Source organism: Micromys minutus (assembly GCF_963924665.1).
Source record: "Micromys minutus genome assembly, chromosome: 14".
Classification (NCBI taxonomy): Eukaryota; Metazoa; Chordata; class Mammalia; order Rodentia; family Muridae; genus Micromys; species Micromys minutus.
In genome coordinates, this window is record NC_137983.1 from 45,258,567 (window position 1) to 45,285,142 (window position 26,576).

Consider the following 26,576-nt stretch of genomic DNA (forward strand, 5'->3'; position numbering starts at 1 on the left):
TGTCATTTCTTGGAACCTGTTTTCTAAGTTGTGGGTCATATTTCCTTGCTTTGTAAACCCAGTAATATCATGAATTCTATCTTCCTGAGTGTTAAAAGTTATGTTGCATTACTTTGAAGAGTGTTGAATTTCATACTGGCATTGTGTAAGATCTTTTGTGCACCAAAAACTGTTTAATCTTTGTGACATTTTTTTAAAATCTATTTTTCTGGGTTGTTTTGGAGATGTTAGCCACTGTTCATGTAATCACCTTCACAGGATGGAACAGGGTTTCTCTGCAATGTCTGCAGTAATTGTGCCTTAGTTACTTCTCAGACACGGTGGTAAAACAGCATGGCCAAGTCAAGTTAAAGTTTATTGGGGTTTATGGTTTCACAGGGATCTGAGTTTATGATGGTAGTGTGGAGGAGTCAATAGCAAACCAGGAGCTCACATCTTTGACTTGCAAGTAGGAAACAGAGAGCAGCAGGAAATGGCACAGGCCTTTCAACTCTCAACCCCACCTCCAAAATGGCATACTTCTTCCAACAAGGCCACACCTCCTAATCCTTCCTAAACAGTGCCACCAACTGAAGATCAAACATTCAAATGAATGAGCTTGTCAGAGACATTTTTTTTCTACCCACAATGAATGGATGGCTCCCTTGACCTTCATGAACCAACAGCTCCTCAATGTTGTTCTTTTTCCTTATGAGTTAGTTTTTGCTGGTCTCCAGTGTCATCCTACACATCCTATCACTTAAGGTGACTTCTATGTATACTCCTGGGGTTTCCTCCAACTGTTACTCATGTCCAGTCTCTGCCTCAAAAATCTCAGTGACATCAGCCTCTAGAATCTCAGCCTCTGTTTCCTGAACTACTTGGGCCAGCTGGGATCCACCTCCAGTCCACTCTGCCTGAACATGGCTTCCAGGAGCCAGAGCAACCAGGCACTCTCTCCTTTCCTTCTCTCTTGGGCTGCCTGTACCAAGTGTCTGACAATATGTACATGTTTTCTCCATGTTTCAGTTATTTGTGGCAGAAGAACAATTGCAGACACTGTTAGCATTTGCTGGGCAGGGGTCCAAGTTTTCCTAATCTCAGTTTTCCTCTGCTCTTTGAGAGGGTACCTACTTGCTATAATTCATAGTCAGACTTAGGCAGCCTGTAGCGTCTTCTCGCTTCTCACACATGTTTGGAGCCTTGTGTTGTTCACAATTATTTAGATTCTCCCTGTTAAGATAATGTGTATTTTCCATCTCCTGTCAGGACAGGTCATTTTTCTCCAATTCGGGGGTGGGGGAGCTAAACAGAGAGGGCTATAAGAAAGTCCTTCTTAGAAAGAGACTTAATAGAAGTTTGTATGCATGTCTGTCTTTCTTAACACATTAAAGGAAAGGGGGCACTGGCACCAGGGCAGAGGCAAGGAAAAGAGGTCCCAATGGGTCCCAAGAGATAGTCCTAGAGCTGGAAGATGAGCACACACCAGTGGGACAGCCATAGGGCAGAGTATAGGCAGTTACTTAGAAGACCCAATGAGGAAGGCCTGCTCTAGGAGGCTGCAGGAGGAGTTATGGGGCCGGAAACAGCAGCTAGGCTGAGCCAATCTGAAGAGCCACATGCATGGACACTCCTTCTGGGAACAGTGACTCTAAAAGGCAGATGTAAGCAGAAACCTTCAGAGCAGAAACTGAAGGGACACTTTCATGTCCCCTGTATAAGAGAATTACCCAGGCAGTGGATAGGTGTTCAAAATTCACAGACATCTCAAAGGCAAGAGGCTGTGAGTTCTAGCACATCAGAGGGTGTCCACTGGGATGAATTCAGGTCAGGTAGGGTGGAGAGTTTCAGATAATCCCCCTCATTCACACCTTCCCATCTTCCTTGCAACCCCCAACCTTACCAGCATGGGAGAGAAACATTGGGGGAAGAGACAGGATGAAGGCAGAGGCATCCATCCACTCTTTCCCACTGCAGCTTTCTGAGCCACTGGAGCTGGGAAGTTTGTCTTGAGTAAGAACTTTTTCTTTTAAATATTTTAAAAGGGTTAGTCTGAAATATTCGGTCCACAAATATGAGAATGATTCTTAGTGACTGGAAGGGACCACAAAGCAACTAAAGACATGACATCCTTCCCCTATTTCAGTCTGGGTCGAGTTCATTCAATGAGCCATTTGCACAGCACACATGGGTAAATAGTTGGTACAGAAGAGATGGGACCCAACATGGTCACAAGAGCAAGATGCTGCGTGGCCTCTCCCAAGTCCTCTTATGGCTTTACCTCAAGGCTGGTGCCAGGATACAGCTCTGGATGGCCCTGCTTCCCAAGGGTGTTCAATGGGCACCATGAGATCTGTGTCCTTGTACCACCAAGGAAACCCTACACAGGTTTGTAGACATGACATCTGTCCTTTTCCATCTCCATGAAGAGAAGTGCATATCTATGCACTACATGCATGCTTGGTACCTGAAGAGAGCAGAAGAGAGCACCAAATTCTATAGAACTTTATAAACAGTTGACATGTGGGTGCTAGGAATCAAGCCCAGGTCCCCTGAAAGAGCAGTCAATGCTCTTAACTACTGAGTTATCTCTCCAGCTCCTCAGTCTGGATTTACACTTCCCCAGTGACTCATGATGTTAGGCATCTTTCCACATGTCTATTTGTATGGAGAAATGCCTATTCAAGTCCTTTGCCCATTTTATAATTCAATTATCCAATCATTTTGTTGTTGTTGAAGTTTTTTATACAGTTTGAACAATACCATCTTACCAGGCATATATATGATTTGCAAATTCTTTCATTCTGTGGGTTGACTATTTCTAGCAATTTTTTTTCTCCTTAAATTCACAGACACTTTAAAGATTTGATGTAATCCAATTTTGCTTTTTTCTTTTGTCACTTATAAGAAACAATACTTTCAGCCAATTCTGTGACTCTTCTCAAAGATGCTCCTGAGAGCAAAAGGAGATACAGTCCTGTTCTGATTATCATGACTTGGTTGGGTCTGACTTGGTTTCTTAGCCTTGTTTCTGCTGAGCATACTCCAACAGGCTAAGAGCTAGGCCTCCAGCCAGTCATTTGTCCTGGCAGAGTCTGTTCATAGGATTCACAGAAATCCTCTCTTTGCATATGTGTGCTACCGGAGGGAGGGATGTCTTTCTGTATTTTTATTTATTTTACTTCTGTCTGGCTGAGCTTTATTTTGATGGTGGTCAATGTGTTTTGTCTGTTTCCTGCCTTCTGAGTATGATTGTTCAAGTCACATGGTGAGAAACCTTGGAAATGATCTTCACATGCAGTATCTGAAATGAACCAATCAGCCACTTATTCAGAAGAAAGCCTCCCAGTGTTGTCAGACAGCTCAGATTTTGACTTCTCAAATGAGAAAAGATCTTACTTAAAAAGCAAGTGGCATGGCCGAGGGAGGGAGTCAAGAGCAGACATTTTGGTCTGTTTTTCAGACAAGCAGGTATGAGCACCTCTATGAGCATTGGTATCCATAGTCTCAACTCTGTTTTATAAGCCTGAGTTCTGGTTCAATTCATTTACTGAGACTTCTGCTAGAGAAATGCTGAAATGAGCCCTCCTCTCATTTCATTGGTAAATCAGCAGCTGATGGACATCATCTGTGAAACAGAATAATCCTCAGGATACATATCTACTGAATGAATTCACCATTTTCCTTTTGTAATGGAAAAACAGATCTAGTTTAATGAAAGATGACATCAACCACTGACTTCAGACACCAGGATGTGAGGAAGAGATCCTAGGCAGGCACAGAAAAGCTATGGATGTTGTCCAAGTTCTCCACCCTTCCATAAGAGTTTTCCTTTCCTTAAGGCCTTACCATGGCTAAGATCCACCAGCTTGAACCCTTCCCTTCACATATGTCAGGTAGGAGGCTGAAAGCAATGGCTATGATGGGGGGTTAGTTAGTATATTATGATTGTGATATCTACAAACAACCAAAGTAATTGTGCGACATACTGAAACAAGGTGACCAATGCACAGTAGACTTTGTACCCCATGTAAAATGAGTACTCCCAGAAGATGAGGAAAGACCTCAGGACAGTCACATTGCACAGTGACACCAACGTAAAGCGAGGATCTTAAATCCTAATGCCTACACACACCGATACAGATAGTTATCAACAACCCCCACATATATACATACAGACTAGACACACACCATGCTAGCTGGTTTTATGCCAACTTGACACAAGCTAGAGTCCTTTGGGATGAAGGGTTCTCAATTGAGAAATGCTTCAGCAAGATTTCCCTGTAGGAAAATTTGTAGGTACTATTTAAAAGAAAATCTGTGATCCGTGAGGGAGGACCCAGCCCCTGTGTGTTGTGCTACTCATGAGCTGTTGGTCCTGGGTGTTTAGAACAGCTGGATGAGCAAGCCAGGAGAGAACAAGTCAGAAAAGAGTGATCGTCCACAGTCTCTGCTCCTTCAGGTTCTTGCCCTGTGTCCCTCAGTGATGAACTTACAGGCTGTAAGATGGTACAAATCTTTTCCTTCCCAAGTTACTTTTGATCAGTGTTTTATCATAGCAATAGAAACCTCATACACACACACACACACACACACACACACATTTTATTTTATTTTATTTTTCAGAGCAAAGACTTTTTAATGAATATATTTTACAAATTCACTGGAGAATCATGCAATGCTTCCAGCATTGGATGCAATCCTGGGCCACAAGTCTGCACACTCCTTTGCAACTGGACCTGTGATAGCAGAACCTTTCATCTCGCCTTTATTGTTTACTATGACCCCCACATTATCTTCAAAATAAAGAAACACCCCATCTTTTCTTCTATATGACTTTCGTTGTCGAATTACCACTGCCGGGTGAACCTTTTTCCTTAGCTCTAGTTTGCCTTTCTTAACTGTGGCCATCACCATGTCACCCACACCAGCAGCAGGAAGTCTGTTCAGGCGTCCCTTGATTCCCTCACAGAGATGATGTACAAGTTTTTGGCTCCTGTGTTGTCAGGAAGACCCAGGGAAATCCGGAATTTCGCTCCGGAGGACCCACCACGTCCTTGCTTCGACATCTTGAGCATCCGGAAAGAGTCAGAAAAAGCACACACACATTTTAATACCACCCATCCACCCTCACACATTCTGATTATATACACATACTGATACCAAAATAAGCTCTGATGCTAATACACAAACACACACACACACATTGATGCCAACACAAGCTCTGATGCGAATACACAAACACAAACACACACACAAACACATTGATACCAACAAGATTCTGATGCTACATATAAACACCCCTGATACGATTACTAAACCACACACACACATTGATACCAACACAAGCTCTGATGCTAACACCCACACAAACACGTTGATACCAAGATTCTGATGTTACATATAATCAACCCCTGATCCCCCCCACACACACACCCTGATACCACCCACTCATAATAACAAGAGACTCGTTCTTTTTATTCCAGTTTAGGGCTTCCCACCCCCCTCCTAACATTCTCCTCCTTAAAAATAAAAATGAGAAATGGGGAAAAGAATCTCAAGACTCCCTAAAGAATTTAGCTGCTCAATTTATGATCGACCACTCTTCCCATTACAAACAAGTTTCATATCTACCGTGCAAGCAAATGCACCCTCAGATCCCAGGAGGAAACCGGTGCTCACAGGAGAAGCTGATGGGATCTCAGCTGCAGCTCAGCCAAGCCAGGCTTGGCGTGTTTATTGCAGAATCTGCGTGCTCCCGAGACCTACGTTCATTCTGGAAAGTGGACACGAGTCTTCCTTTTTCATGTAGCCTGGCTCATTTTCAGCACAGGTCAAGTTCAAATGCTTCCTACAGCCTGGACAATGACTGGGCCTTGAAGAACACCAGGTGGTTCTGATTAGGTCTCCTCCAGCAGAGAACCCAATCAATTCCAAGGTCGAAGTTCCTGTCCCTGCCTTCCAGGCCCAAGTTCCAATACAGATGGAATGCAACTGCCCTGGTTGGGAAGCAAAATCTTCATTTCTTCTTTTTGCCTACCCTTTCACAACAAGAAAAAGAAAAGAAAAGGAGATAGAGAGAGGGGTGGAAGGAGAGAGAGGTGGGGGCAGAGGGAGAGAGAATGAGAGAAAAGAAAGGAAAAGACTGGCTCAAAAATGAGGCCCCAGAGATTAGTTTGGACAACGCCACCATCTGTAAATCAGCATTTCAATGAGTTAAGTGCACGTGAATCAGAAACACAAGGGTCACATTTCCTCTCAAATATTTGAGGGTGGGGGTGTGCAACACACTCCAAATTTGGCCTAATCCAAAATCAGGAAGCAGGCCAGACCCTTGTCAAGCCTCCCTTGTCCTGATGTTTGGCTCAGCAACCAGGAGTGGTTCCCTCACATCCCTGAACCCTGCAGTACGGCAGCAGAAGGTGCCCATGACGAACCCCAGCAACCCAAGTCAGTCCACCGCAAGGATGTCAGCGGCCGGGCAAAGGGCAAAAACAAAACAAAACAAACTACAAAAAGAAAGGAGGACAATGGAACAGTCCGCTGTGGAAATTTCAGTAGGAAATGGGCAATTACAGGATATCAAAACAGGTGACAGCAGTCATTTCCAGGGAGCAGAAGAGTTAAGCCAGGGCAGCCCTTTCCCTGGAGAAAAGAAGGGTGGGAGGTTCTGGTGGCAGAACTGTGACCTTCTCTAAGCTCAAGAGTGTTCTTCGTATCTTGATTTTAGAAGCTGAACCTATCCCCTACGCCCTAGTCTACTTCTCTTGCACACACTTTTCCTTTGCATCCACCCAGCACAGAGGACTAGACGTCAGATGAGGAATCACACCTGCTCGGCACCCAACTGGCGGCTCAGCCTGAGGACCCCAGAGATGAGTAGGTTGGGAGCAAAGTACCTCAGGGCAGAACTCTGACCTCTGACTCAGGGCTAAGAAGGAGTCCCAGTAAGGGAGGCCTAGGATAGAAGATTCCTGCTAGGAGCCAGATTGCCCGGCAATACACCAGCCACCCTTTTCCTTCATGGTGTCCTGACACAGCCAAACTAGTGCAATTTCCTCACCTAGGAAGATGCATTCTTTCCTTCCAATTAGCTAATGAACACAAACATGGATGTCTTGTCCTGATGAACATCAGACCTGACCATCTTCAGTCTCCAGCAGAGAACGTCATCCTCACCATTATCCAGCTCCTTGTTTATTAATAACTTCTGGCACTGTAGAGAGAAGGAGGCCTTCGAGACTCCTGGGAGGCTGCAGGACACTTGTACTTCAGAGGTGACCAAGTTGAAGACAGGGCTAAGGTTTTGTGCTGACCTGAACTACAATTTCTTGAGTGATACTTATTTTTTTTCTGTAGCCAATAACTTGTCAACTTTTCCTCCACCTCCTCATCTTCCTCCTCCTCTTCTACCTCTTCCTCTTCTTCCTCCTCCTCAGGAATCTCAGTGCCTCCCCTAAGCCTGACCCAAGTCAAAAGCTGATGAACAGCTGTAGCCATTGAGTATCTTGGAATGGTAGTTGCTAAACCAGGTTCCCAGTAACCTCAGGTGCTAGACTTTGTGGGGAATGTCATGGAACAGCATAAAACAGTCCCTTGTGTTTTGGCATGCAATTGTTAATAATAACTTGGATGATGAATTTATTATCCAGGCAAAGAGAAAAACTACCCACATATGTGTAGTCCCTTCAGAGTCTGAAGCAGCAAAGTGGAAGCTAAGAGCCTTATGCCTTCTTCCCCCTTTCTCAGAATCTTTCCCCAAATCTGAACAGTATCAGTGAGTCTTAGAGGGCATCATTAAAGGGCAGCAGAGATGCATATGCAGATGTTTCTGTGAGATCTACTGCTCTTTCTGACTCTGGGGAGAAGAAATCAAATGTTCTACACTTGGATCACTTTCTGCCTGCCCTGATACCCAGGGATTCTCCAAGAAGCTCTGGCCCTGGGCCTCACTGGCACTCAATAACAGGCTTCCTGAAGGACCACAGATACTAAAGGCCCTGACACAGGCGTTTGCAAGGATGGAGGCAGAAACTTTCCCTAGAGCTCTCCCTGAAACCCCCAGGACCAGGCTATGTGAATTCTGATCCTTTCCCAACACCCAGACTGGCTCATTTTGGTGGTCAGGTGATGGGAAGGTCATCCTAATTAAAAGCACCTGGTGGTGGTGGGGTGGGTTACTGTTTAAGACGGCTGGCTCCTCTCCCCTCCTTCCCACCTCCTTTCTCCCCTTAAACACACACACACAACGCTCCCTCCCTCTATTTAAGCAAACAACTCTCTCCATGATTAAATGCAGCCCCTTCTTATCTAAATACTACACAGATGTATGAAGACATTGGCGCTTTCTGCTCCTATACAGAGCTTGCTCTGAGACCCATCTTCTCCAAACTGACACAGAGCAGCCTTCCTTGGCCTCCGCTGACAGAGAGTCTAATGCCTGCGACCTAGTAAATCAGCCGTGCTTGGCACGCTGTCCTCCATTTGTCAGAGAGGATTTTCCCGCCGAAGACTTCAGTCGCCCTTCCCATCTGGGCTTGCCCCACTACAAGGGCTTGAAACTGCCCAGATGTGAGCAAATGGAACTCGAAAAGTCCCACCTCTGTTGGCAACTTCCTGTATTACTTCAGCTGTGCAGATAACACCTCCAGGCGGTTAGCTCCAACAGCCACAGCAGTGAGAACCAGGACTGTTAAGGACAGCTTGAAAGGCTAATAGAGTGCCAAGAGGGGGGTTGGGGTGGGATGGGGCAAAAGATGGGATCATTGAGTGTCCCAGGAATTAGAGGAGACAACCCCAAAGGGTTGGCAGTCTAGGGCTGAGAGTACAGGCAGGACTGGTGAGCTTGCCTCCCATATGCAAGGCCTTGAGTCTAGCTCCCAACACTGGAAGGAAAGAGGAGTGAATACAGATTAGCCCTAGATAGTCTGGGCTTATAATCAGTTCTTACTTCAGTTGCTTTTGTTCTCAATTCCAAGTTCTGTTCATATCTTCAGTTCTGGGGGATTCCATAGTGAAGTGATCCAAGACAGGATGGTTCCAACACATGCAAGGACACTGTGGAGCCCCCAAGAGTGCCCTTACCCAAAGAGGCAAGACCCCAGTTCCCATCACCCTTAGAGGTGTGAGGTCCTCAGAAACGTTGAGATTTCCATCTCAGCTCTACAGAAGCTCATTCTGCACGTGTCCTGTGTGGCTTGTGCTTAGTAAGTTTTAGAAGCACTCTTTAAAGAGCCAGACGCACCCAGCTGTAAAGGAAAAACCAAAGTCTCATCCCCTTTCTCTGAGCCACTTTTATTAGTATTAACGTCACCCACAGTACCTGCAGGAGGCGTTGCAGCAATCTGTTTTTGTAGCAAATAACTACCTCTCATTCCTAAGCCATGCTTGTGCTATTAGGATGTTTTTTTTTTTTTTTTTTTTTTTTTTTTTTTTTGCAACGATGCAATGAGCCAGGCTCTTACAACTTGAACCAACTGTAATGTGCCTAGGAGGAATAACTAGATCATGAAGACTCTGACCCAGTGAATAGTTCAATCCATTGATGAATTCAAGTTTTGAAAGAACTGTTAGGAGGTTAACTGCAGAAGGTGAGGTCTAGCTACAGAAAATAGATCACGGGGTAAGTGTCCCCGGAGGCTGCATCTTTGTCAGCCTGGCCCCTTCTTATTATGACTCTTATGTTTACTGTATGTCATGGGTATCTGCCCCAGTGAAGAGAAGACAAACTACCATATAAGACCCCATTACCATCCTTCCTAATCAAGATTTCTGGGGGGAAGCCAGAAACTAGATAAAGGCATGCCATTTCCCATGACCATTCTATGCGCCAACAATAAAGAATGTCCCCTCCTCTCTTGTGATTTTCACCAGATGACTGACCCATTTTTATTCCTCAGAAGCAAATGTAGATTTGTTGGCATGTCTGGCTCCCACATGGAAAGATGGTGAAGTCAACCTAACTCAGACCCATCTCTTGCTGCCCTCTGATGGGGGGGTTGAATTCCCCAGCACCCCACAAAACAGAAGTACATTTCTTCATACCTGTCTTCACGGCTGTGCTAATTTGTTAGAAAGAGAACAATTTGAAGCACCATGACATGGTATGGGTCGTGGCAGTATGGCTTCTGCAGGGGTGGCACCAAGCCTAAAGGAAATCCTCCCCTTAAACCACAGGACTAGAAGTAAGTGCTGATATTCTATTTAGCCATCATACACTTCACCAGAATAAGACAGTATGTGAAAATCCTCATTTCTTGCCTTTAAAAAAATGGTGTTGTTGTGCCTGGGTCAAGTTTTGATGCCTTGGGCACATTTGGAGAAAAACTACTAGTTGTTCTGGTGTGGAAGTGCTTTTTGACCAGAGGACACAATCCAATGGAGCTATCATTACAATAGAAGAGGCCCAGTGCCAAAATAAACAGCCTGGGGTCAGCAAAATGTGTCCCTGTGGGTACAAAGGCAGGCCCAGCAGAGAACTCAGCCTATACAGCTGGGGTGCCAGGACTGTGGGTTCTAATTCTAGCTGCACCAGGGACCCAAAGCCTTCTGGGAAGTCCCAGCCACATCACATCATATTCTTCATCTGCAAAGTCCCAAATGGGGACCACAGCACCAAATATAAGCCTTAAGTTCTCGCTGGTAATTTGAATGTGAACTAAATTGGACCAGTCAGGAGAGGGCATCTGGAACATGGAGCAGAAATGTTTGGCAGAGTTAGAACCCACATAGTCAGATACCGGAGATGTTTATACGGAGATAGTTAGTGGGAAAGGAGGGCAGGGAATGCCCATGGTCCTTCCCAGGTTTCTTCCGCCCCATCCCACCCAGCTACCACTTGAAGGTGATGGGCCAGGACCAGAAAACACCATTGAACCAACTCAAGGGAACATGCAGAGTGGGGGGCGTGGAGAGTGGATGACGGGGAGTTGGGTCAATTACAACTCACGCTGTTATTGATCGAGTGATTTTAGTGAAGTGAATACATGGCAGGGAAAGCATGAAACAAAACACATCTGGGAATTACTATTAACATAAGTGATAACATCAAAACATCTGGTCAAATGTAGTTTAAAAAAAAAAAACAACACAAACGAAATGGAATGTAAAACATCTTCACAGTATTCAAAGCTTTTGTATAAAAGGTTTAGGCTATAAAGTGGAGTCCTTACAGAGGGAACTAGGGCAACAGGAATTCTGCCTGTGTGCTTAGGACCCGCAGTGCCAGGTCAGAGCAGCTAGCATGCCATCATGGAGATGTGGCCTCAGGTTTGCTTCTGAAGCTCATCTTGAAACACTTCCAGCTATGAAGGTGCTAGGGGGCATCTAGTTACACAGAGGCTAACAAGAAAAACGGGTTCTAGCTTTGGGAAATGAGATTTCTGTAATTTACACATTCATAGGAAGCCTGGAGCTGGGCTTAGACTGCCCCAGGGTGAACATACTGCTAACCCACCAACCAAGAGTTTTGAAGACTGATACAGAATGTCTTTAAAGTAAAAACATTTTTACAATTCTTGCCTCCGAGTCTATTTTCTAAGATAACTACTGATAGTTTCCAAAAGTTTGGAGGGTTTAGCTTTCCCTGACTCCCAGGAATGACTATTTTAAAGCTTTCTGAATCTGACCCTTTCACTGGCAACACCAATCAGAGCGCACATGGGCCTTCTCCATTGGAAGCCAGGGACAAAGCCAATGAGTCTGCACATTGGTTTGTTATTCCTTTTGTTGAAAAGACAAAAGCTGCTGATCATGCAGCACTGAGCCCATAGATAGCCTTCCTTTTTGTCTGGAACTGCTGATCTAGTATAGACAGAACTGGTCTCTGTGTGTCTAAAGTCCTCAGGGGTCCACAGCGGAACTCTAAAGCCGGGGATTCTGAACTGGGAGGACAGTCACTGCAGTTCACTGTGAGTCCTTTCTGAGAATGTTGCCTCCTAACTGAGGGTTCCTAGTCTGGAGCTGCCCAGCACAGGCCTCCACTTTTATTCTGTGAAACTGCTAACATCCCCAGAAAAATCCATGTAGGCAGTCCTCTGCCACTCCGAGAGGGCCCTTCATCACGATACACCTTGCCAAAATGAACAGACCCCCGCTAAACACTGTGTGGCTGGAGGCCCAGATCTACACACTCATGAAATTTTGCATTTCAGTTGGACAGTAAAAAAGGTAGACTATTTCTAATTACTAATTAAATCATGCACAATTATCGGTAAACCATTTAAGGTTCCTAATAACATTATGATTAAGGTTGGGAGAATTCTTAAAGGTGTTAAGATGGCAGAATTGGTAAACATAAAGTTAATTAGGTTACCACCTCACTCAGATCGGTAACTAGGATGGTATAGTGATTTCTAGACTGGAGTCTTTCAGAAGTAACCAGAATTTTCCTGTTTCTGTGTCAATCCAAGGCCACAAGATGACATGACTCCTCACAATCAATGCTGCCTCTGGATTGAGTCTGCCAAAGGCACAGCCACTATAGCCCTTGAGATGTTGTGGGGAGTGAATGAATAATCAGACTTTGGCGGAAGAAATTAACTTTTTTTTTTTAAAAAGGACTACTCGGACAACAAGAGTAAGGCTGCCTAAGAGAACTGGAATATTTACATCACTTATTAAGCATACCAACCTCGAGAAATACCTTCGGGCACTTGGGAAAACTGCCGATGGTTAGCCTTTGAAACCATCTCCTTGGATAGGGCCCTTAGCCTCAAAAAAAAGTGAGTGGAAAAATACAAAAGGTGAAGGGCTCAGGCACGCAGCGATTCCAAATTTGTTTGAATTATAGGCAATCAAGTTTAAGAAAAAGGGTTCTCCTTGCAGAGTTTGGGGCATGCTATGGATACTGTCTTTTTCCACAGATATGGCAGCAAGGCACAGCCATGATACCATGCCCATTTCCTCCACAGCACATGCGCAAACAGAGTTGCCTTCCACTGCACATGCGCAGACAGTATGCTCTTTTTTTAGAGAGTGCCGCCAGCGACGACGTTAGTCTTGGTTATCTTTGAAATGCTCAATGTGGACTTTTATCCAAGCCTTGGAGGGTGTATGGGGCATTATAACTGCTTATGTTGCTGTTCTTTTTGAAATGTGACAGACGGAATTACAATGCAAGGCCCTTCACACAGGATCCCCAATCATCCTGACCAGTGACCTGCTTGACATTCCACATCTGTCCTTTTCTTTCACTGTATTTTTGAAAACTAGTAGCTGTTGGGGTCTCAGCCTGAAACACCTCATGTCTCTTCATGCCCATGTTCCTCCTCATACAAAAGCAGATCCCTGTCCTTGTATCCCGATGAACTGGTGGAAATGTCCATCTGAGACCTACAGTTTCCAGCCCCTTATCTATTCCATTCCCCCCCTTCTCTCTCTCTCTCTCTCTCTCTCTCTCTCTCTCTCTCTCTCTCTGTGTGTGTGTGTGTGTGTGTGTGTGTGTGTGTATGTGTGTGTAAGGTGACGATGGTCTTGTTTCTAAGGCAGAAAGAGGGGGATCTACCAAACTGAAAGCAAGCTGGCTTGGCAGTGATCAAAATCTTCTATCTGCAAAGGCTTAGACTCCACAAGTAACTGGTAATGATGTCCAGAACACTGTCGAGCTGAGCAGATGTCCTGCACTTCTGTACAATCCTTTTATTTTTTTCCAAACCGGCAAACATTTTCTGTTTTGTGCCCGAGGCTCAGTGAAAAAAATTCTGCATCTCCTTTTGCACAGTGCCTGCTGGCCCTGCTGTAGCCCTTAAAAAAAAAAAAGCCATCCTAATAATCTAAAGGGCTGTGACCTTAGCTGGATGTGGCTATGGAGGGAAGGAAGAGGGATCACTGTAGGAACAGAGCCAGGTCGATGCAAAAGCCACAACTGTAATGGGTGAGAGCAATATGTGAACCCCAAGAGCCAGGGTCATCCTCGCGCCCCCACCCTCACCTCAAGCCACACTCCCTCCCCAGTCCACCCCAGTATCACTTAAAAACAGACTGGAAAGTGGGACACTCGTGGTTTTTCATTTTCTTCATGAAGTTTTTGAATTCCTTGTTTTTCTTGTCCCACTTGTGAATGGCTGTCAGCAGGTACTGGCTCTTCACCTTGCGGCCCATGATGAGAAAGTTGTGGCTGAGGTTGTCCAGCTGGTGGCAGGGACAGTCGGCACCATTTTTTAGGAACAGCACAAGCCGCTTCAACTCCTTCTTCTTGATGGGCCCCAACTTCAAGGGTTTCTTCTTCTTGGGGACAATCTTCTTGTCACCGTTTTCCTTCTTCACTTCTTTAATTTTCATCCTCAGAGCTAGGATGAGAAAGGGAGGCAGAGGGGCGAGAGGCAAGGAAGAGAAGGCATTAGGACAAAGTGCCTAATATTCAAGTACATCCCACCAGGTCCTACAGAGCTGCACCCCAGGGATTGCTATGGGGCACCAGGACCTGTCTCAAATCAGGACAGGTTAGGTTTCAGCATGCTGAGTAGGATGATTCAGAATTGAAAAACTAAATAACCATGTTTTCTGTCCTGTGCAGAATATAGATGGGTGTGTGCATGCATGCGTGCGTGTGTGTGTGTGTGTGTGCGTGCGTGCGTGCGTGCGTGCGTGCGTGTGTGTGTGTGTGTGTGTGTGTGTGCATGTGTGTGTGCATGTGTGTGCATGTGTTCCTGGGGCAGGGGAAAGGAAGGCAGCTTGTGCTGAGGAAAAGGGGTAATAGTAAGGAAAAAGGAGAACAAGAGACAACAATGGAAAACAAGGTAAGCAAAGTTAAGATGCACCTGCACGAAAATATGCCAATGAACCCCATTCTTTATTCGCCAAAGCCTAGAAAAAGAGGTGAGGCCATATAACTCAACTTAATCTACATAGTCTAATGTTATTAGACTTATTTAAAGAATTGTTTAAAGAAAAACATTTAAAGAAAAAAATTATTCTAAAATGTTTTTAGAAGAAAGTGTTGGGTTTTATTTTATTTTTCTGATTTTTCGAGACAAGGTTTCTTTGGGTAGCCTTGGCTGTCCTGAAACTAGCTCTGTAGACCAGGCTGGTCTTAAATTTACAGAGTTCCTCCTGCCTTTGCCTCCTGCGTGCTGGGATTAAAGGCGTGTGCTACCACTACCATAATATCTAAATTTCATAATATCTAAAACAAACCAAGGCAGACGGAATCTGTGTGTATATTCAGCAAGGACGATTCAGAGAGCAGTTCAAACTATATGCCACGGTGCACTCGACATCAATGTCCAACTCTAGCACAGAGTCAGAATTCCTTTAACTTTATGTTCAGGGAAGTCTGGTGGTGGGTAATGCCCACAGATCAATAAGCCACAGACAGGTGCCGCTGAGGTCTTGTCTACTAAAAGGACCCATGCAGAATTAATCTCTGCTCTGACTCCCTGGCAGCTGAGAAACAGTCCTAGGAAATGCACCCAGGGGATGAATGCTTATCACATCCAATATGGAATAAAAGCTATTTATGTCCTCAGAACAGGAGAGAAGAAAAACCTACCCATCAACCCTACTTCCTCTTTGCTTTGTGCCCACTGATCCTGTGTCACTTTCTATATGGGGGATGGAACACAGGGTGTCACTGTATGCTAGGCAAGCACTATAGCAGCTCCTTTTATGGTGGCTATACAGGGCCCAGTGATTAAAGATGTTCATTAAGCACACATTGCTGTCATACTCCTTTAAAACTAGCCAAAACCAGATATTAGAAATTAGGAAGCATCAGGTACCAGGTAATCTGTACGGCCTCTGAATCCTTTTGAGTTAACAGTTACAAAGACCCCCCTCACCATTTTCTAATAGCTCAAGACTTCCGCTGCATTCCATGAAGAAAGCCTTAGTTTTGAACGACATTCTGTAGCTAATGATTTTGAAAGTGTGAGATCAACCTGTAAAAACACTGAGTATTTATTATTATTATTATTATTATTATTATTATTATTATTATTATTATTTCTCTAATGGATGGCTTATAAGAACTCTAAGAAGAAAGGACAGTGACTTTCCCCATATAAGAGATGAGAACACTGACTCTGGCCAGCCGATTGGCTTGCTCATTTGTTCATTTTAAATTCCAGTCTATGTGTATTACTCAACTGTCCATTATGCAAACAAATACCGAGCAAAATCAGCTGAGAAGGAACAAAGGTCCTTTTTGTTGGAGCTACAGTTTTCAACCATCACTATTGTCCCACGGGCCTATGGCAAGACAGCACATCATAGTGAAACCACATAACAGGAAAAAGCAACAAGCCCCATGACAGCTAAAAAGCAAAGCAAAGCAAAACAAACAAACAAACAAAACGGGGGTACCCTCAAGACATGCCAACAATAACTCATTTCTACTAGGCCCCGCCTTCTGAATGTTCTACCAGCTCCCTGAGTGCCATGGGCTGTGGGCAGAGACTGTCCCACATAGGGCGGGGTGTGGGGTAGGGTCTATAACCACAGTGCCATTAGTTACTGCACACTTCCAGTCGTAGGGCTGTGCCCATTGCCTTCGAAATCCTTCATAATGAACCCGAAACTTTGACTGCTCATTAATTGGATCAAGAAAAGGAAGGACTCAGATGGGATCCTAAATGGCACAAGAGGCCTTCTGGCTGAAAGAGAGACCACTCAAGAGTAGAGAATTTACTACTGATTGTTCTGTTGGTTACAAAGCCAAACCTTGGCTGCCTTACAAGTAAAAAGGAAAGGCAAAGAGTCTTGGGAGTCAATCTTCAATGACTAAAGTCTAAGTCTGTGAATTCAAAATACTCCCCTGTCGCTTTCTTTTTCTGGTGAACAAACATCCAGATCTTGAGGCCTAGTTAAGTCCCATATAATACCTCAGGCTTGAGAAACACCTCATGCCAAGGCTAGTAGGAAGGTCCCAGTGGACCCTTAAGAGCAGACTTCACTACCTGTTTACTTCCTAGCTCTTCTGGAGCTCCCAGACTCAGTAGGATGAGCCACAGTTTCTCAATGAATTCAAAGTATCAACACCCCCACTTCAGGGGGTCACTGCCCACTGCTTTTGATTTGCTTCAGTCTCACACCCATGATGAACAGAACAATTGGAAGCCAGCAGCTGGGTCTGCAATGAAGACACTGCAAGGACTATCCCTCCAAGGCCTGCCTCACCTCAGACAGGCACAAACTGGCCCACAACTTACCTCAACTCCCACAGTTGGCTTACAGACCTTGAACCTGGGAGTTGACTTGAAAAAAAAAAATTCACTTGTTCCATGCAAAACTTGTTGAATGAGAGAAGTTGTTGGAGGAGGTTGAGTGGGGAGATCAGCCAGAACAGACTCACCACCTGGGCCAAAGCCAACCCAATCTCCTCTCTGCCCCCTTCTGCCAAATAGAGCCATAGGGAATGGAAAAAAAATCAGCACCCAACATTTCCTATTGTTTTCATCCTAGCGACCTGAGTTAAACACTTAGCCCTTAGCAGAGCTGTTCAGAAGTGGTGGAATGTTCTCGGGATAGGTGGGAAGTCCTTAGGTCACTGATGTGTATCTTTTGAGAGGGACAGTAAGACCTCCTCCCTACACCTTCTTCCAGTCTTTGGGACTTTCTAGCCATGAAGAAAGTGGCTTTAGACCAAGATGTGTTCTAGTCATAAGTTACTGACTAACATAAGTTAACGATCATGCACTAGCCTCTCCGGTATAAATTGGTTCTATGAGGTATTTGCTGTAGCAGGAAGCTAATCCACTACTTATTAAAGAAAGGCTGCAAAGAATTACACAGTAGCAAGACAGTAAGAACAATGCCAGCCCTTCACAGGGCATCACCAGCCCAGGTAGTTAGATGATGGCCCAAGCCCAGTGTGTAGAACCAAACTATACTCTAGAAGTGGCCAAGTATCACTTAGATCACTGAAAGAGACTAATGCACAAACCAGCAACCAACAGGGGACCTTCTTTTCTGCAGTGAAATAGGTCATCATTTACTGAATACCCAGCATGCACTGTACTCTCAGACCAGGTGCTCCATTTACTATTATGGTTGTCAACCTGCGGATTGTGAGCACCATGGGGGAGGTCACATACCAGATATCTTCTATTAGATATTGACATCACAGTTCATAACAGTAGTAAAGTTACAGTTTTGATGCAGCAAGGAAATGATTTTATGGTCAGGGATCACCAACCACAGCATGAAGAACTGTCGCGGTGTTAGGAAGGTTGAGAGCCGCTGCTCCACTAGCTCCACTGCTCAGCGACCGTGGAGCAGCCATTTTGAGTGCTGCATTACAATCAAGAAGAACCGGGGGCCACACAATGGCAGCACAAGGCTGCAATCCGCAAGAGAAGCAAATCAGGATTAGAACCCACAGCCAAGCCCACAGACCTCGTGCCCTCCCACCAGCCGTTATTAAGTTTAAAGCGCTATTGCTTCAGTGGAAACTATTTCTTGATTGCGCTGCTTTTAATCACAACTTAAAAAAAAAAAGCGCTCCTTTGTCATGACCATGTAAAGGAATTTAGTTTACATAGGTGGGGGAGCAGTGAAGGGAGGGGGGAAATTGATGGAAATGTGGTACGCATTAGGCTCTCTAGTTCTTGGCTATTTGGCTCACTCTTTCTCAAGGTGGAGAAAGTAAGGAAGAAGGCACATATGGCCAGAATTGCTAACATCTTTCCACCTTCCCAGGGTTTGCTTTTGCCATGCAGATTACCAGCGGTGTTTGATAGGCAATTATCCATCCAAAGTTAATTCCTTCTCATCTCTAAATGCCCTGGCAAATTCCCCCACCATCACGCCATGCCCATGGCACAAAGGCAGAAGTTGGTAAGGGCCCAGAAGAGCCAGGACTTGATCACCATTGCTTTCCATTTCCATCAAGCTTACTGTCAGGGCTTGAGGAAATTCATCCATGGATGAGTTCCCGGTGTAAATGGTGGTGGCCTTAAAAACCCAGGGGGCCCATCTACAGGATACAACAGTGTATGGACTTAAAGCCTGGTTGCCGATGCCTTGGGTCTCCACTTTTTTTCTGTAAGATGCACTGCATAGTGGCTGGCATGGCTTAGGTCACTTCCGGCGTTCTGCTCACCTGCCCTGTTAGGCAAACACTACTTTGTAACTAACCCTTGGGTTCCAGATTTCAGCCACCTTAAAACAAAAGAAGGAAAAACCTGGGCAAGTAAAATGACATTTTTTTCCCTCCTTAGCAACAATTTAACAACCCCCAAGGATAAAGTGTTACTCTTATCTATAATTTACTGCCAGCCAACAATTCAGACATTCCGAAACTTTTGAAAAACTTAAAATGTGAGGTTGCAATTTGTACTGTTTTGAGTCTTTCACAGAAATCTTAAAACAAACCATCTCTTCAGACTGAGTACATCTGAGCACATTTCAGTAGACCATGGAAGCTTCGTTCCACACTCAGTCACTCAAACCATGTTCTCTGCACACACATTACACTTTTCTTGACAGCCTCCCACAAGCTTCAGCCATATTTCGGAGGCCAAAACAAGAATCAGAAAAGTCCTGACACACACCCCAAGCCTGCACTTTCTTCCAAATCATCTCTTCCCCTTGACCTCCTAGTCTCCTAAAGGTGTCTGTCCTTCTAGCCCCCGCCAGCTATAGCCACTGAACAAACGGTAGCCACCAGCCAAGGGCCATGCCTGTAAATACCTAATAATCTGCTATTGCCGTAGGAATCTAAGAGGGAGAAGAATAATCCAGGAAAGTAGGGGTGAGTGTGGCTGAGGGAGAAAACACATTTGAAGTGTAACGGGTACAGTGAAGGGTAAAATATAGAGAAAAAAAATGGAGAACCCCAAAGAAGCAACTTTCCTGGGGTGCAGGGAGAAGAGTTATTAGAGAAGTGTCAGAGGCAAAGATTAAAAATGAACAAAACAACCTAGGCAGCTGTTTCAAATGGAGGGGACACCTCCCATCCCATGCTCTGAAGAATGTGTCTAAAACCGGACTGCCTGGTGATGCAGGTCACTGTTCCGGGCCAGGATCTGTGCCAGTGGAGGTTCTTCCAGAGAGCTGACAGCCAAGGGAAAGGAGAGACCAAAGCATTCCCCGCAGACAAGCTCTGAATTCCTGGAATGTCTGAGAAGAGCAACAACCACTTGGGACCACGAGCCAAACACTAGATGAGGCACACACAGGACTCTGCTTCCTCCTGACGTGAACTGAAAATTAGCTTTAAAAAAAAAAAAAAGCTGTAGGAACTGCAGAAACAGACTGCTCAGTGCTTAAGACCACTTGTTGCTCTTGCACAGGGCCTGGGTTTGATTCCCAGCACCCACATCTTGGCTCACAATGATCTGTAACTACAATTCCAGGGGATCCAGCATCCCTTTATGATATCTGTGGGTACTAGACATGCACATGGTGCACAAACACATACATACATACACACACACATACATATGCATAAATAAAATAATAGACCTTTAAAAATTAAAAATAAATCAAACCCATGCAAGAAAATGGTAAAGACAAGCATGCATAAAGAGCGTTCTGGTTAGTAGAATGCAAAAGAAGGTCAGACTTGGCTTGACAGAGAAGAAAAGCTGAAACAAGCTACTTACAGAAAAAGATTGCTCATGCTAGTAAGAGCAACCTGGTCCCATAGCCAGGGTCACAGATGCTAATGGGCTGGGCCATAGGACACAGCTTTGAATTCAAGTGAGTAATCTCACCACCTACCACAACATCAGCCAAGGGAATTACTCAAGATGGCAGGCTTGTGTCAGATAGACAAAAGGGATGGAGTACTGGAGGTGGTACAGCATTAGGTGAGAGCCTGTGTGGTAAAAATTGGGACCCTCGGATCTTGGAACATGGAATTGCCCGACAGGGTAGATGGCTCAGCAGGCAAAGGTGCTTGCTGCCAAGTCTAATAACTTGATTTCACTCCCTGGATACCAAATCATGAAAAAAAAAAAAAAAAAAAAAAAAAAGAACTCCTACAAGTTGTCCTCTGACCTCCCCATATACTCAAATAAATAAATGCATACATAAATAAAATGTGATAGCAATGTTTAAAAAGAAGACTGACTTCCATTTCAAAGTGAGAGGGTTGACTAGTCTCGCTCTTGCTCTCTCTTTTCGAGAAATCTAGTAGCTCAAACAAACAGACCATGTTTTGCTTTGTCTTCTCTTCTTAAAAGTCTCAATGAGACTCACAACTGCAGACTTACTATACAAAGAGCTCTCGGCTCCAAACTTCTAAAATCAAACGTCCAAAGAATTGATGGGATTTCGAGGTAAGTCTAAATGTAAGTGATAGAGACCAAATATCAAAAATAAATGGGAAAGGGGATTTTGGGGATAATAGAGAATGTAGAAAAGCTTACGCAATTTTTAAAATATGATAGCATGATGTCTGTTACTATATTATATAATAAGAACAGAAAACTATTAAAGAAAAGGTTCACAAAACGGGACTGTGTTCAATACATGTGTTTTAAGGCAGGTTTAAAGACATTTCCTGAAATCATAAACCAAGTGGCAGAGAGAAAGGAGACAGAAAAAAAAAAAAAGATAAAAAATAGACTATCAAGCCAAGAGTTTCTACATTCGAATAAAGGGACTTATAGAAAACATAACAAAGTGGGGGACATCAAGAAAATTATACAAGTCAGTTTTTTCAGATGAAGAAAATAAACTCTCAGGTTACACAGTTCCCAGCTCAAAGAATTATGACATTTAGAAACATAAGAAATGAAAAAAAAAAGACATTTTTAAATACACAGAGAAGACTATATCCATCTAAGCCAAAGGATCCGGCATCAGGATGGTACTGGATTTTGCAACCACAATCTTAAGAGCTATAGGACAATGAAAGAAAACCTTTAAAATCCCCAGATAGGATCCTGAGCCAAACCACCAGTCAGCACTTGTCAACGGGATATAGACACCTTCAGACGTTAAAGGGTTAAACAGTAATTCCCTATGCATCTTTCATGAGAAACCTAATTTTTTAAAATAAAGAAATTAATGAAAAGAAGTAGTAGATTCAGGAAAATGAAGAGCTAACATATCAAGAAGCCCCAAAAAGAAGGCTTCCAGGGGCTTCTCCGGAACACTTGGCACTGCCTCACGGTTTCAGTCCGCCCAGACTGAAGCGAGAGGCAAGGGAGAGCTCTGGAGATAGACTGATGTACAGCTAACAGGAAACAAGGAACAAAGAAAAGAAAAACGAGGCGATTACTATCTCAAAGGAAAATGGAAGGATAAAGGAAAGGAGACACAGCGGGGGTACACTTTATTGCTAGGTTGCAAATAATGTCTACAGAGTGCCAAGAAATTAAACTACACACACATTAAGCCAAGAGTGCTGTGTGGCTGCATTAGGAAAGATGAGGACGTAAAAGAGACTGTCTTCCACTTTAATTGCAGAAACGACAATAAATACTCAGAACAAGGGGACAAAGACACCAACCCCTGCAGGCCCCATACTTGCTGCCTTCTGCTAACCACCTCCAGAATCTGTTACAAGGGAAACCAGCCACTTCTGGTTTGTGACCTTGGGGTGGAAGGGCAAGGGGGGTAGGGCTTTTGGTTTGTTGATTCTTCAACTGTATTTTGAAACGCAAAATGCATACATTTTTAGGAGCATATGATCTCATGCGGAACTGGAATGAAGTCAGGAAAAGTGAGCTGGTAAAGGAAACGGAGCTTATACATTTCAAATTTAAATGAAGCGGCTTAGATTTAGTTGGGGTTCCTTGAATTAAAAACTTTGCCTTTCAATCTGTTTGTTTGCTTTCTCTTCTTGTGGACACTGATTTGTTGTCTTGTCTTTTAAGCGGTGAAAGAGAGACAACCCCCACGTCTTGTGAGCTCCCACCATTCCCAGATGTGAGATCCCTTAGGTCAGAGCATGGTCTGTTTACTTCGAACTGGAGTTCAACTTACTCCCGAGTCAGTCGTGAAGCTGGAAACCCTTAGAGCCGTGACTATCAGCTTTCCCAGTCTCTGCCCAGAGCTGCAGTGGCTCCTGGAGCAAGAATGGGTGGATGGGGACCACTGACCCAACATCTGCACACACTCCCAGAGCACAAGTTCGCTACCAGGGACAGACAACAGGGTACACAGCCTGTGTGATGGTTTGCATATGCTTGGTCCAGGGAGTGGCACTACTAGAAGGTGTGGCCTTGTTGGAGAAGTGTGTCACTGTGGGGGTCAGCTTGGAGACCTTTCTCCTAACAGCCTGAGCAGTTCTCCTAAGCAGTTCCTGGCTTCCTTCATATGAAGATGTAGAACTCTCAGCTCCTCCCGCACCATGCCTGCCTGGATGCTGCCATGCTCCTGCCTTGATGATAATGGACCGAACCTCTGAACCTGTAAGCCAGCCCAATCAAATGTTGTCCTTATCAGAGTTGCCTTGGTCACGGTGTCTGTTCACAGCAGTAAAACCCTAAGACAGACCGACTCCTGAGAGCTTTGCTTTATCCTTAATTACTTTCTGTTTCAGAGAGGTTTGATGTTCCCAAACAGATGATCTGGGGAGCAAGGACAAGCTGGTTCTGGAAGCTGACAACCTCCTGCACCATAGCCTTTCACCTGCAGAGATGGTTAACCAGTGGTTTAGGTAGATGGTCACAGAAGGGCAACCCCATGCAACAGCCACACTGACAGCCTACACAGCTCCTACAGATCTTCCCTGGAAAACAGTGTGCTTAAATAACAGCGCTCCACTCAGCTATGAGGACTGGAGTCAGCCTGCTGTATCCTCCTCTCAGTTCATAAATCTCCCAAGGCCTGAGGCAAGAACACACCCCCTCCCCCATACAACTACACAAGTGAGATTTGTTAACAGGTTGGTGGTAAGAGCTGCAGGCACCTTCGAGGGCAGCAGAAGGCCTGGTCAACATGGAAGGTTGGCTCTGAGACACAGGGTCCCCAATGTGTCCTACTAACAAAGGTCTCCCAATGGCAGCTTGAGAGAGTTCAGTGTTCATACCAGTAGCCAGGATCTAACTTGGTTGATTTGTTTAGCAAAGAAAAGAACTGGCACAACTCGGTCACAGTGACTCGGACTCTAGTCCCTGAACACAAATCTACACACTACATACGTCTAGGCATGTAGTGTAGTATTTCCTGGAATACTACATGACATACATTATACAAAATAGATAAACGGACAGACAGACAGCTAGATATGATTAAAAGACCTGTCTACCTACCTACAAAGAACAACTGGTATTGAAGTTTTTTCAGGTGATTTATTTGAACCAATTATTTAATTGAAGTTGTCCTGTTTTCTGGATCTCAGATAATCTAGAATTTAGGGAGCTGACCATAGAAAAGTTTGCCCCACTAAACACACGCACACAAATGCACTCATGCACAAACACACACACACCAGTAGTTTCAGAGTTAGCCATCTGGAAGCCCACTGCTAACCTGACAGACTCCACAGACCTTCCTGCTCCCTCCCCACCCCCCATCCCCACCCCCCTCCGCTAACTTAGGTTGCTGCAGCAAACTGGAACTCTCACCTGGAGAACAAAGTCATGAACGCTGTGATTTTGATCTCAGAAGCATGGCTCTGGCACTACTTGAACCCCTAAGGAGAACTAAGAGATCCGGGGCTTTCTCCTCCCGGGGCCAGCATAGCCACCCCCATCTCCCTACCACTCAGGAGGTTGAGAAGTTTCACTTAAAGTCAATCATTAGGACTGACTGAATCTTGGCTCCAGTCCAGGCAAATGTGCCAAAGTAAACAGCTGTTCCCACCGTGAGGTCACTGAACCTCCAGCCCTCTTCATCCCGCCTCCTCCTCGTGTTCACAGGAGTGGCAGTCACAATGTCCCACAGTCTCTTGGAAGGAAGAAAGATGAAGAGTGAAGTGTGGGATTGCGAGTCCATGAACTGGATACGCCATGAGCGCTCAGCAGTGACTGCAAACACAGCTCTCAACCCTGAACATTAGAATCACTTGGAAGGCACCTCAAGGTAGAGACTCCTAAGACACCCCCCTGCACTCACCCCATTCCCCTCCCCCACCCACCTCCCCCAGTTTCTGACTCAGCAGTAATGGATTAGAACCGAATAATTCACACTCCTGATAAATCCCAGAAAAGTGCTGCTGGTGCTGGTGGTGGTGGTGCTGGTGCTGAAGGTGGTGGTGATGGTGGTGGTGGTGGTGATGGTGGTGGTGGTGGTGGTGGTGGTGGTGGTGGTGATGGTGGTGGTGGTGGTGGTGGTGATGGTGGTGGTGGTGATGGTGGTGCTGGTGGTGATGGTGGTGGTGGTGATGGTGGTGGTGGTGATGGTGGTGGTGGTGGTGATGGTGGTGGTGGTGGTGGTGGTGGTGATGATGGTGGTGGTGGTGATGGTGGTGGTGGTGGTGGTGATGGTGGTGGTGGTGGTGGTGATGGTGGTGGTGGTGGTGATGGTGGTGGTGATGGTGGTGGTGGTGGTGGTGGTGCTGGTGCTGGTGCTGGTGTTGATGGTGGTGGTGATAGTGATGGTGGTGGTGGTGGTGGTGCTGCTGCTGCTGCTGCTGCTGCTGCTGCTGCTGCTGCTGCTGCTGCTGCTGCTGCTGCTAGATCTGCAACAACCCAAGGGGTTTGCAGTAAAGCAGTAAATACTGTTTGGATCTAGCAGCATCAAATGTCAGTGAAGTCCTTAGGGCTTCTGTCGCTCAGCTGTGACACTAGAAAGCTAGAAAACAAAGGCTTTTCTAGCAAGAGACAGCACACTCTGGAAGAAAATGGGCCCGCACCCAGAGTTAGCAGACCTTAGCGGATTCCTATGAAAAGGTGGGTAGCAAGCATTTCGCCTCCCAGCTCTCGATAAACACTTGCAGAATGAGGGAGCTAGACAGTTGGGAGTTCCAGGCCTGCCGTCTAAATCTAAATCTTCCAGTTTTCCCCTCACTGGCTTGGAAATCCAGTACTGAATCCCAGGCCACCCAGGATGTAGATACTCCAGATACCCCAGGTGGCCCTCACTGTGCACACCGCCCAGGGATGTCGCCTGCATTTACCGAAACTGAGCCTTACACTGACAAACAGCAGACTAAGAGTGTGGCCTTAGTCCAAACTCAAGGATGACCCCAGAGCAGGAGCAGAGTGACACACTCAAGCATGGCAACTAGCAGGGCTTCATGTCATCTCATTAAAAGATGGCAAGAGAGAGGCCCAGGACAGGTATTACGCTATTTGCCGAAGAAGCCAAGAGTCCTGAGCAATGGCAGCCACAGACACACTCTTGCTGTCTCCTCTCTGTTTTCGCACGGAATTACAGAGGCAGTATACATGCTTTTCCTATTTAAGTCCACAAAAAAAAAAAAAAAAAAAAAAAAAAATCACTAAAAGCACAGCCATTGCCTTGCCCCGAAGTTCGAATCCTCGTTCAAGAGACTGTGGTTCTTTCCACAAACACATCCTTTCATCCTTCTCCATGCATTCCCCAGGCCGCTAACTTCCCGGAGAAGACACTCTGGCTGCAGAAAGACTCTCGATAACACGCAGGAAAAAAGGTAACTCGTTTGTCCAGGTCCCAGGTAGACAATAGCGGAGCTCAAATTTGAACCCAGGAAGTCAAGCTCACATATGTTTATATCCAGGATGCCCGAGTCCTGAACAGAGCTCTCCCGGCCTGGCATCAGGACAGAGCTCACTCAAGTC

At 45.2% G+C, this 26,576-nt stretch overlaps 1 protein-coding gene and 1 pseudogene across 2 annotated transcripts in view; both read right to left on the reverse strand.

Moving 5' to 3' along the window:
* Window positions 1-4,650: 4,650 nt before the first annotated feature.
* On the reverse strand, window positions 4,651-5,048 carry LOC308429641 (large ribosomal subunit protein uL14-like; annotated as a pseudogene). The gene has a single exon. The product of its transcript is annotated as a large ribosomal subunit protein uL14-like (transcript).
* Window positions 5,049-10,948: 5,900 nt separating this feature from the next.
* SFRP1 (secreted frizzled related protein 1) overlaps window positions 10,949-26,576 on the reverse strand; it is a 38,352-nt gene continuing 22,724 nt past the window's right edge. The window contains exon 3 of the mRNA XM_080928396.1: window positions 10,949-14,267. Coding sequence (XP_080784522.1) covers window positions 13,945-14,267 — 323 coding nt within the window. The 3' untranslated portion in view covers window positions 10,949-13,944. The remainder of the gene's footprint in view (window positions 14,268-26,576) is intronic.